This window comes from Falco punctatus, assembly GCF_963210335.1.
Source record: "Falco punctatus genome assembly, chromosome: 5".
Classification (NCBI taxonomy): Eukaryota; Metazoa; Chordata; class Aves; order Falconiformes; family Falconidae; genus Falco; species Falco punctatus.
Window position 1 is genome coordinate 46,817,893 of NC_137584.1, and position 12,797 is coordinate 46,830,689.

The 12,797-nt window shown below is 34.7% G+C and overlaps 1 protein-coding gene across 20 annotated transcripts in view; it reads right to left on the reverse strand.

The window, feature by feature from the left end:
* SYNE1 (spectrin repeat containing nuclear envelope protein 1) overlaps positions 1–12,797 on the reverse strand; it is a 316,411-nt gene that overhangs the window by 188,519 nt on the left and 115,095 nt on the right. For all 20 annotated transcript variants that reach the window (XM_080389669.1, XM_080389663.1, XM_080389667.1 and 17 more), the window contains 8 exons: positions 12,278–12,418; positions 11,079–11,239; positions 8,092–8,242; positions 4,544–4,771; positions 3,922–4,020; positions 1,985–2,172; positions 1,751–1,874; positions 754–920 (listed from right to left, as the gene is read on the reverse strand). In XM_080389669.1, the coding sequence (XP_080245795.1) occupies positions 754–920; positions 1,751–1,874; positions 1,985–2,172; positions 3,922–4,020; positions 4,544–4,771; positions 8,092–8,242; positions 11,079–11,239; positions 12,278–12,418 (1,259 nt within the window). The remainder of the gene's footprint in view (positions 1–753; positions 921–1,750; positions 1,875–1,984; positions 2,173–3,921; positions 4,021–4,543; positions 4,772–8,091; positions 8,243–11,078; positions 11,240–12,277; positions 12,419–12,797) is intronic.

Sequence of the window (12,797 nt, forward strand, 5' to 3'; positions counted from 1 at the left end):
TACTTGGCACCTAGCAGAACTAAGCTTCTAAACCCTGTCCTTAAAAAAGGCATTGTCACTAACCTTCCCATTTCCATTAGAAATTTCTCTACATAATTTTCAACATGAAATGCTATGTAGAAAATCGTTACATTATAAAGCAATCATATTGATAAAGCACCTAGAAGATGATGTCATTGACCAGAGTCTATTACTTTAGCTCCTTTACAAATAGTAAAATATGTACGTTCATAATTGAAATCTAAATATATAACAACACAGAGTTTCAGAAAAGGAGGCAGTGTTCCTGAACCTAACATGAGACAACAGCCTAACAAATGAGCATTTGTAGTATTTGTGGCAAATGAAAACTTCAAAGTGAGTTTAAAAATATAATAGTGTAGTTTTGCACAAGATAAAGCATGTAACTGAAAAAATGAAGAGCAAATATTACAGATTTTGGAATTAATTTAGGAAGTTAGTTTGGAAATTGTAACTGAGGAATCTCAACGTTATCTTAATATCCTGCCCCATACTCTTTAAAACAGAACTCTTCTATCAAAAAAATATGGGGAGATTATGCCAAAAATACAGCATGATAAATCTGTGGGATTCCTGACGCCCCGCTCCTGGGGTCACAGGATTCAATATGAATCTTAAACCTTTGGTTTCCATATGGTAATACTGTAAAAAACTACATTTCAAGACTGTGATTCCTCATCTGGATATTGGTTACTCCCATTTAACATTTAAAAGACATTCTGAAGCACAAACCTTTTATTAACAGCTTGTGGTAAAGCTTTCCACCTCTTATCCAGCTCTTCAAATTTTTCTTTTACTGTTTTCACACACTGTTTGGAAGCTGTTGGGAATAGCGACTCATTTAACTGTAATAGGCTCACATAGACTGAAGCATGGGACTCAATATCTGCTTGCAAATCCTGGGAAAACAATGTCATGCACAGCCTTTAGGTTAAATATGGCATCATATTATGCAAAGTAACAAAAATAATAAAAAGTCAGCTAGGGATTTCCAGTACATCACTTTGAGACAAGTGATGAGTACAGTCAAATCCTTGGAGGAATTGAGGTCTCTTAGGACAAGCATGTACTCAACACCTCTCAGACAGCTAAATATGCAACTATAATTCAGTAAAGATTCATCAAAGTTTTTTTTCTCCTTTAGGGCAAAGTGTAGCGTTTCCACACAGCTCTACTGTATGATGAAAGTGGCTAAAATCAAGACTAATTTTTGCAACGTATTTTGTGTGGAGCAACAGAATTATGAGGAAATGCCACAAATTGGCCCAAACAACAACAACAAAAAAACCAAAATATTTTTTCTTCTCTGCAGTAATATTTAAAAGTGAAATTATGGACTTATTGACTTCATGGAGGGTGTACAGGATGCTACATTTGGTCAACTGCTTCACAGTAATCTAAAAACAAATGGCACAAATTCAAGGGAAGGCATACTTTGGAATAAGATGAAAGTCTTTTGTTTAAATGAAAATCAGAAATCAGATTTTCATTGTGAATCAAAAATCTTTTCTTGAGCTGGCATATTACATTTGCAAATAACATTCTTCCTGACAATTTTTGTCTTTGATAAATAATGATAAAAACCAGCAATAATGTAACACTTCCCTAGGACATTTTCAAAGCCCACAATCAAGTGACTTCTCAGACTACAACTGAGCAAATCCATCCTTTAAAAGACACAGGGAAAAAAACCCATATGTAAGGGGACAATCTTTCCGTTGAAACATACCTGCAGTGACTGCAGCTCAGCTTCCAGTTTTACTCTGTCAGCAGAAACGTACTGCTCTGAAGGCCTGGCTGCAGCTTCGCACCCCTCCAACCAGGTCAAGAAGGTAGACAGCTCCTTCTCCTGCCTAAAAAAATCACAACTTAGAGTTAGCAACCTAAGTTGCCCCCTCAGTCTCACACACTGACCACAGGAAGGTCTCTGTGTCCATCTTAACAGATGGGAGAGTCTACTCACTTCTGCCACTGAGCCAGAAGAGTCTCTAATAAGGTCTGTTTCTCCTTAGCATTCTCTAGAACCTTTTCATATTTCTGCTGCAGTGCTGTAACCTCCTGAGTAGCTTTTTCTTTGTTGGCCACCTTTCGGGCACAGGCTGAGACAGAGGCCAGAGTGTTGTTCAGTTTTTCCACAGTATGACAAAGGTCCTAATGAACATGTAAAAGAAACAGAAGTCACATACATAAACAACAGAGCTACAGTAATGATGATGGGGAAAATTCTGTACTTCTACTTGAAATCTGAAGCAATGCTACATCCACCAGATCATGAAGCCATAGCTTGTATTTTGGTCAGATCTATCCTAGATATGTGTCCCAAGCATGTCAACTGACCAGCTAGTAGCAGGGGAAGACTTTCCTCTGATCAGTGTTAAAGAAAAAAATCACAACAGTCAGATCTTCTGAATGGGCATGTGACACAACACGATCATGTAGGACAAAGCTCCATCTGTCTAAGAGTTACTCTAATTTATACATACACAGTAAACACAAAAAGCTCACTCCAGCATGTGAAGACTGACAGACTTGCAGCCCATGGCATGACACAGGAGAGGTAGAGCACAGAACTTCGGGCAGCATTAGCTAAAGGTCTTTTTCATAGATAATGGGATCTGATGATTAGACTTTCCAGTGTTGCCATTTCTAGAGAGCTAGGGAAATTGCTCATGTGAAAATAATTGAAATGTAGTACAATGAGTTAGAAAAGCACAAAATGAAACAGCTTTAAGACCACTAAACGTCAGACTCACAGGTGTGCAATAAAAACAGTAGTAATGGCTGTAATTACAGTCATGAAAGAAATCATATATAGGAGGAAATGTGAATTATACAGCAACAAACTGCTGATGTTTGAACTGAAAAATGAAAATTAATTTCACATTAAGGCATTGAATCATCATGATCCCACAGGCAGGACAAGAATTTACAATAGCATATTCAGCACATTCATAATGTTTAAAAGCCAGTAACAATAATGATTACATGTGCTGTCTGAATAAATTCTCCATATGTAAAATATTTTTCCTCAAGGAGTATAAAGGTTTTTTTAAAGCAGACAGGACAGGTCTTTTAAAGCAGACAGGCATAGGTTTTTTTAAAGCAGACAGGCATACAGCCTTTGCAAGTAGTTACCACTAAGTTTAGAAAATTATATGCATTGTGTTGCAAGAAAAATATGACTGGAAGTTTTTACAATATTTTATTAGAAAGAAAAGTAATTATTGCTTTGGGAAGAATGCATCACAAACTTCTAGACACAGACAAAAATGCTATATCTAATTCCCTGAGATTTGGGATTTTTTTGTAGTTTGAATACCAATCCAACATTTGTTTTTCTTTTGTAGTGGACCAAACTAAATCTCCAAAAAACACATGGATTTCTGGCATCACCAATAACAGTTTGTCAGCTGAAACACTGTCCAGTTATTGCACTGTCCTACAAAATCTACTTCCAAGGTGTTTTTTTTTTTTTTTAAAAAAAAAAAAAAAAAAGCAGTGGTATTTCTCTACCAAGATGCAAGTTTCATGAAAATCTTCCAGGAAAAATGTCTAACAGACACGTTTCTTCTGTTTTTCATAATGTTTTAGGTGCATAAAATTAAAAAAAAAAAAAGAACCTGAAGAATTAATTCATAGTTTTAGGCTTTCCTTTTTCTAGTGTGGGGAAAAAACGCTCCAAGCCTGTCTGAAACGTTGAGAAGAAATAGCTGAGGAAGTCTGCTTAAGCCTTTCCTGGGGGTGCCCACCCCAACAGGCAGCCTTTGCCTCCTGCCTCCACCCTGGGCTGTGTGGCATCAGGCAGCCTGTAGTCTGGAGGTTACTGGTATTTCGATGAGGAAGTCAGTGTGGTACTATTTCCCTGGACTCGGTGGCAGGAATTGCTGGCCACATGCTCACCGTGCAATCCTGAAGGGCTGTGTACGTTGCTGCTGCCGAAGAGCATGATGTCAGAGGCTCAGCTACCTTAGATTCAAATTCAGACACTGCCTGCAGCACCTATGAAGAAAAGGCAAACCAGAGAGTCTAAAATCAGCAGGAAATACATAAATGATACTTTAAATATTAACTTTTAAATATTTAGTGCTAAGAGAGTACTATATCCTAAGCTTCTGTTTTGCTGAGTGCCTTTTGAAGTTAAAAGATGCTGTGCTCAGCTCCTTGTAACTGGGACAATCATAACATAGATTATCTTCCTTATGACCTACTAACAATGCAAAATTAAAGTTGAAATGTTTATAAGAAGTATGGATGTGGTTTCTTAGTGCAATATCCAGGAGAACCACTTAGGTTTTCTAAAAGACAGCATAAATTTTTGAGTGTGTATATTTTAGTGTCTTCATGAACCTGCCTTTTAAGTCATTCAAAGCACAAGTTTACATACAGAGGTCTTGCAATTACCTTACAAATATACTAATATATTCTAGTCCATCGTATTATAATATGGTTTTTATATTCAATTTTTGAAAAACAGAGTATTCCTATAAATTGCAAACAATCCATTAGATTTTGCATTGTCTACCTGTTTAAGACTTTCTTCATATTTCTGCTGTGCTGACGCATTCCCCGTGACCGTTCCTTCCAGCCTCTGTGCGTGATCTCTTAACTCTTCCCAATACCTTTTGACCTGAGTCAATTTGGCTTTAATATGTGCACATTCTCCAGAGGTAACAAACGAGGAAAAAGACTCTGCTTCCTCTTCTAGTTTTGAGATTCCAGTTATCTTACCATCTATTTCATTGTTAATAACCTAAAATGTAAAGTGATAGTAAATAAAGAAGCACAATATTTTTAATTTTCAGAATAATACTTTCTACTTTCTTTTTTTTTTTTTACCTGAGCTACTAATATTCTTCATTTAAAAAGTAAGAGGACAGTTCATTGACCACTTGCAATAATTAGTTACGAAAGTTTTTAATATGCCCTGTAAATTCCCTTTTTCTTCTTGAAATTAGTACTGGAAAATGTTTAAGAAACAGCTTGCGCTAAAAACAGTCTATGAAGAGCAATTAGAATTGGCTGAGGTATGTATTTTTGTAAGAAGACAAGATGGCTCGTATTTTAGCCTCTCCTACTTCACAACAAATTAATACACAATTATCTTAAAGATTCAAAATAAATACAAGATGAAAAAAAATATTAGTGTATAACTGAAAAAAAATACTATTAAGGAGCAGAACCCTAACAGTTGATTACTTATGTTTAGTAAGCTTTCAAGCACTTACAAAATAAAACCTGCTATGATTTGGAAACCTATAGAGATCATTTTCATTTTCTAATTTAAAATTCCATGGTATAATAGAGAATAAATTAAATTATAATATGAGGTAGGTGAGTGTGCCCTCAGGCAGAGGATTAAATACAGAACCACATAACCTTATAAACAGGAAACCATGAAACGAGGGTGATAAAGGCCTTTAGTACTTTTCAGCTCTCTTCTATGTCAATTACTTAAGGCATAAAGACAAAGTAGCACTTGCTGTATTTCATCAGCTGCATGACAGCAGCTGTCTCACATTATTTTGCACTTGTTTTTATTGCAAATTAGAGGCAAACCTGAAAGCTACAACACCCAAGACAGAAACTTATGGTGTTTCACATTCAGTGGCTATTTATTCATTAAGCACCAGGGAACTTATAAAAAGACTTTTTTCACAACAGAATTATTTTAATGTCTGCTGATGCAGCATGTCTATGGAATTCTGAAAAGCAGCAAAAAACAATAATTGGGAGGGAACTGAAAGAGCCAAGAGCACTCTTTGGAATTGAAATGCAATAGCATTCACAGATCTAAAAATGTCAAGAAATGTATGTATATGAAATGAACCAAAATCCTTCCTGAAAATACACTTTCAAAAGCATAGAAAGTGCCCATCTTCTGCTGTAATTGTGATAAAAATACGGTGTCTTTCTAGCCATTATGAAGCTCAGGAGTGGCTTACTGCAACATTCAGTCTAGAATTAGCAGTGTGACAGCACAGAAAAAAATGTGCTGTAAGCATTTATAATGTGCCTTTATGCAATATATTCTGAATTAATTTGGATTATGAAATATCTTTTTTGCATGAGAATATAGTGCTGAGAAAAAATACTGGATTTGCAGCCCTGAGGCTGAAATTATCTAACAATGCAGCTGATACAAATGAGGCAGCGCTTTTTTACTCCCACGCTATTCCGTTAAATTCACCCAGTTACATAAAAGAAGGTGGATAATTGAGGCCTTCAGACTCTCACCAAGTTTGCCACCAATGGTAACTACTTGTGATAACTGTCATTTTGTTCCGCCAGGGATTTCGGAGAAATGAGTAGGTGAAAATCTGGCTCTGCTGAAGTCACTGGGGTTTTGCAGTCAGTCACCAAAAGAATTTTATCATTACTGTGTATGATAATTACATTCAGCTGACCCCAGGTTTTTTACCTGGTCAGCCAAAGGTATTAGGGAACACACTATTTTTAATTCATTTGCCTCATGTTATTTTTTCTTACTAATACATTGTACCAGAAATTATGAACTAAATATGCTGATTAGCATTGTAGCACAGAGTAACTCATCAGGAAACTTAGAACAAAACATAACAAATTCTTCAAAATGAGGCACAAAGCAATGCCGCTGAAGAATGCTTCCAGCTGTGTCCATGCATTGGAGGTTAGGAGACTCATTTCATGTATCACAGTTTCATAAAACTCATTTGTTCACCTGAGTTACAATGATGTACCCTAGGCCTTATCTGGAAGATTTTCTCTGCTTTATGACTGTTCACTCAGACACTTATAAACATTACCTGCTGACCATTTTCTTTCTTTTATGATGTATAAATGAGGAAGAATTATGGTGGAATTTTCAGAAACTTGCAAGGCAGTGTGAAAATTACTGCTTATCTGCATATAGAGCAAGGAACACCAGCCTTTCTGGGAAATTGTCCTGAATGGGCCAGTGGGGCTTAAGTAGGCTCCATTTAGACAGCAAGAACTGTCACAAAGTAATGCAATACTAATATCACTTGATGCACTTACTATCTGTCTTAAACATTGGAATCCTATCCACTAACTACTGAAAAGCAAGAAAACACAACAAAGTATGCTCTTGGAGTAAGTGCATATATATTATTTCACAAGGTAATTGTTTCTGAATCGCTGTAGTGATCAAGCAAGAATTCGAGTATTGCTTTATTCTTCAATGATGAGATCAAGAGATTTATTTGTTGTATATAAAGTTGTGATCAAATTAAGAACAGGAAAATCTGCTGATAAACTATTTCTGTCACTTGAAACAAGTGTCTTATGGGATCCTTTGGAAATATTTCATGTCAAACTGGTCCGTGACTGCAAGCAGCTGTACACCTGTGCATTTTCTGGAGCAAGTAGGTCACAGAATAAAGACAACGACAGTGTGTACAGCATATTGAAAAATTCTGTCCCCTTAGAAACATACAATGTCAGAGAAGGTACATGTTCATTTGTGGGAGGATATGAAGTCAGCCCTTGAAATACAATGCTTGGACACAATATGCACCTAAGTTAGCAATAAAGAAACTAAACAGTATGTATGTACAGGAATGTACACAGAATTTAAGGGAGTGTAATTATAATAGCAATAAATGGTATGTAGATTTGCAAGCTACCAAAAGCAATAGTTCCTTTATTATTTCAGCATAATAGATACATAAATCAAGTTATAACTTTAACTTGTGAGATTGAAATAAAGCTCTATAACCACTAGCTGATGTATGCTTTAAAATAAAAAAGCTTTATACACGTTATATTTATGTAGCTATTTTGTACAACAGTTTAGATTACTCAAAAAATAATGAGTATAAATTAAATTAAATTTTTAACCATACACACAGAGGCTCCATATATCTAAATTAAACACTAAAAGAGAAGGCAGTCTGTTATAATTTTCCTTTAGTTTATGTTAAACCTTACTGCTTGGTATATTCATGTACAAATTGTGCCATCATTACATCATGGTAGTTCTGAAACATGTAAAATGTGTGTTCTCCAATTTGGCCTCTAGCAAAATGACAGATAAATGGGCTTTTAATGCTAAACATAACAAGAACTAATCACCTTGATTTGGCTGATCTGTATGTCCAAAGGAGATGATGATGTTTCCAAAATTTCCAGTTCTTTCTCTTGTTCAGCTATCCAGATGGACAGAGCTTCAAAATTATTGCCAAAATGATCCCACTTGTTTCTCACCATTTCCATGCTTTTAATACTAAAATTAACCAAATTAATTAGAGAGAGTAAACAGTTTAATATAATGAAGCTGCCTATATTCTTGCTAGAATAAAAACGTAATGTAATCTACAGGAGGGTCATTTTAAAAACTCCCGGTTTTACAGGACCCAGTTGCGCACCTAAATTCAAACTCTGTTCTCTCTTAGACTGTGCACCCAAAGTGAAACAATTATATTAGCCATGGTGGGGACACCAAGAGGTGAAACAGAGTACAGCTAAATTCATCAGTTAGACATCAAGAATCTCATCTAACAGGAAGAGAATGGAAAAGTAACATAAACATGATTTCTAGGAAACAATATGGAATTATGATTGTATCACATATCTGAAACTGAGATAACTGAGTGCATAGATGTTAGTTATCTAGTCACTAGAACAGAATGATTAAAACCAGTGTATTGTGTATGTACATAGTCATCAGTGCTTGACTGCTTTATTAAACTTGGTTTTTCTATAACAGCAATCTTCCCATTTTATAGAAAGTTTGTGTTTCCTGAGGCAACGATTTCATATTAAGCCAAAGAATCAACAACAGATATAACTCAACTACCTCAAAGTTAATAGATTAATATTCTTTGAAACAGCTGTTATAAGTAATGTTAAATAGAGACAGGATATGATTGATTTTCCTGTATCTTGGATAGCAAACAAAGCACCTTTTTTTCGTCACAAGAAGTCTAAGGCCCTTATAAGGCCTAACAGCATTAACTTCCAATATACAAGTTTCTGTTCCTTTCAAATCACTGTGAAGAAACCAGTGCTAATATAGGCCCTACACACAGCTTGCAAAACATGCATTTTCTATTTCACTTAATAGATAACAATTTCATCAGAAAAGTTTGAATGTTACAAAATTCCAAAATACATTTTCCTTTTAAATATAGCCTTAAAAACCATTCCATGTTAAAAAGTTTTTGGTTTATTTTCTTTTTTTCTACCTCATTAAAGCTAGATGAAGCTTTTCTTTAAGAAAAGATGTAGTCTAAAAATGTAAAAATTGGCCTTTTTGATTCTTTCTTATTTATTTTCTATTTTTTTTTTAAAAATAGGAATGTCAACAGCCATTTACTGATGAGTAAATTCAAATTCATTATTTGTAGGAAAATAAAGTGCAAAACTATTTCACTCAAGTCCAGCCCAAGATAATATGGCTGGAAATCAGAATCAAAGGACCAAATCAGTGGCACAACAGCTGAAAATCCTTCACCTTTGCATCTGCCTTCCTTACAGATGTAAGAAAGACGCAGACTGTAAATGATATAGTCCCAAAGACACTGCACAGCTATGCATGATCTCCTCAGAAAACAGATGGGCTAAGTTTGCTCTGTAGTTAACTATGGAAAGCTGCTCAAACTTTTATTTCCCTTTCCTGTTCATTAGCATAGTGTGTACCATATGCATTTGGAATACCTTCACTTTAAATTACTCGGTAAAGATTTATATTGATGGTGCGAGTTACATCATAACCCTTACACACTTATTATATGTTCTGTAGATTCACTATAGACAGTTGTGTATATTTGCATGTTTTGCAGAAATTATTTATTTTTTTTATTATCTGTCACAGTACCACAGATGTTCTGTATAATCTACACATTCACCTAAAACCTATTTCATATCTGCATTGAAAGGGATTATCAGTGATGGCTTTAATTTAAAAATATACATTATTTAAAAAGTGAATATTCATTGCAGGAAAGATGAATTTCTTAAATTGAAAAATAACACTAGTTTTCTCTCTAATTTTGGCAATAATGAAGTGTAAAGTATTCAGTAAGATATGGTAGACTTTGCAAATCATTTTAATGCTTCATATTGGAGGAAGTGTTGTTATGTATAACGATTAGACTGTCAATAATCAGAAAGTTACATCTGCTGCACAGGCTAGTTATTCTGGTTTACAACTGTTCTTTTACATAGGGAAGAAAACGGCACCAAATGAAAGTCAGATTAGCATGACAATGGTCAATAGGGGAAAAAAAAAAAAACCCAAAAATGTGGGCATTACCCTTTGCTCATATTCAAACTTAAAAAGCAAATTATACTACATAGTAATTCCAACAAGACAACATACAATTGGTACATATATCCATGACATGTATCAGATCTAATAAATGCAAAAGTACTGATTTCATACACACATACAAATGTATGTGTATATAGGTAAAATGAGAATAGCAACAGTTGAAGTTGAGCAACTTGAGTTCAATAACTGAATTCACTTAAGAAAAGGGATGAAATTTTTACAAATACAAAATGCTACAAATATATACAGGATTTAACAACATTGTCTTGGAGTTTGAACTTTCAACTTTTAAACAAAATTTGGCAAATGATGCCTTTTTTTTTTTTTTTTTCAGCAGCAGAAGCAGCTTTTGATATTGCCCATGAAATAAAATCTGGGCATTCAGCTAACATGAAGGCACTTCTTGACAATCCTATGGAGAAAGCTGAATACTGAAAATGGAGTCAAATATGGTAAATGTGCTGTTCTCATACTTGCACTGAGATTTTTCTTTCTAAAAGAGTCTAGTACCTCAAGAATGAGTTAATTATTGTTTCTTCACGATACTGGGGATTAAACACATTAAGTGTACCTAACAGTGGGTTTATGAACTAATATTATTAGAAAAGATTTTGTTTATTTGCACACACTTTTTTGACATATTTGGTACTATAGCCTGGTTAATATGCCACTGCAAGCTGGAAATGACGAAGCTGATGAGACAACACAAAATGCTGACAAGGTATTCTAGAAATCTGAATACAATCTTATAGTGGAGGATAAATATTAGGACTTGTTAAGAACATACTCTTCTTCAAGAGAAACTTCCACTTTTTTGACTTGTTCTTGGATTGATTTTGCCTGCTGCTGAAGGGATTGCTTGTTCTTTGAACCAAGCTGTATCTCAGAAGAATTCTTCACCAAATTCTCAGCCTGCACTGCCATTGCTTCAGTCTGTTTAGAAAGTTCCTGTAAGGATGCAAGCCACATTAATTCAATATAAACAATTTCACATATTTACACAAAAAGTATTTTTCTTCAGTGTCTGTGGTTGGAAAAAGTATCTGTGTCCTACAGGTATATTTTGAATGTGTAAATAAATAAAAACAATCCCTGAAGAAAGTTGGTTTTATGTAGCACTTAAGAAATGTTCATTTAAGCAAACTAGCTTGAATAAAATTTAGCAAGGGAAAGTCTTATGTCTGAAAGTTTTTAACTCAGCCAATCAAAATTTATTCTATAGCTCTTCAAGAAATGTATCTGTGAACCGTAGAAGATTATATGCATCTTTATTTAATCTTTAGATCCTATGCTTTACAGAAAGGATTTTGCAGTATTTCCCAGCTTGTAATACCACTTTGTTTAGCAACTACCTTCTCTCACAAGCATTAAACTCACACACCAGAACAATGGATGCTGAGCATAACCAAGATATGTATAATTTAGTATCAGATTCATCAAAGGGTAAAAAAAGAGTGAAAAGCAATCCAATCACTTGTGAATATATATTAGTGTGTATATATATATATAAATATATATATATATATTAGTAAATAAAATGGGCTGGGATAATTCACTGTTACTAAAGGCAAGTGGCATTTTATGGCTTATTTCCATGTTGTAGGATTCTCTCCTTTTTCTCCTCAGGGCTAAAAGATTGCTAATTGGCACAGCCCACATAACCTTGGCAAAGAACACACTGTTGATGTTGACATGCTAGTGCTTGACACTGTTTAGCTTACTAGTATATAGGATAAAATGGGAAGTCCTCAACATCATTTTAACTTCTATACATGCGCTTCAGATGCAGATTTTGAGTAATTCTTCATGATCTTTTTCATAAAGTAACTTTTTAGCTCTGAATAGTTTATGCAGTTTCTAATCTGTATACACAATTTCCACTGGCATTAATGGGAAACCATGCAAAGATTGAAGGCAATACGCTCACTCCATTTAACAAGCAAGGCAGAAGGATACCTCAGTTCCTGTATTTCACACAGTGAATACCTTTGTCTGACCCAGTTCTGAGGAGAGGCTCTCTAAACTGCTAAAGTTTAAGATACGTTCAAGTGCAGAGCTTGCTTGCTTGAGATATTTTACTACTGTTTCTTTGTCCTTTTCAAACTGCTCCCATTTATTTATTGTGACCTATAAAACAAACAAACAAACAAACCCAAAACAGAAATACAAAGACAAAAAGATCAAAGGGGAGAAAAATAATTTCATTGTAAATTACCGAAGAGAGAAAACAGAGAAAGACCTGACATTAAACAATTCCTCCTGAAATGCCATCTACTTGACAGATGAAGCTGTTCTGAAGCCAATAAAAGAAAATTTTCCTTGGATTTTCACTCATTTGCACTGCGCTATGTAAAAAAGCACTGTTCTCTAAGGTGCCAGCAATATTTAAATCTTGTATTTGAATGTCCTGTAAGAAGTCTGAAGTAATAAATGCAGATACTTATGCTTATGGTGACAGGTAGTCAACAATATCCAAAAGGATTTTCAAGTTCTCTAATGAAATAAA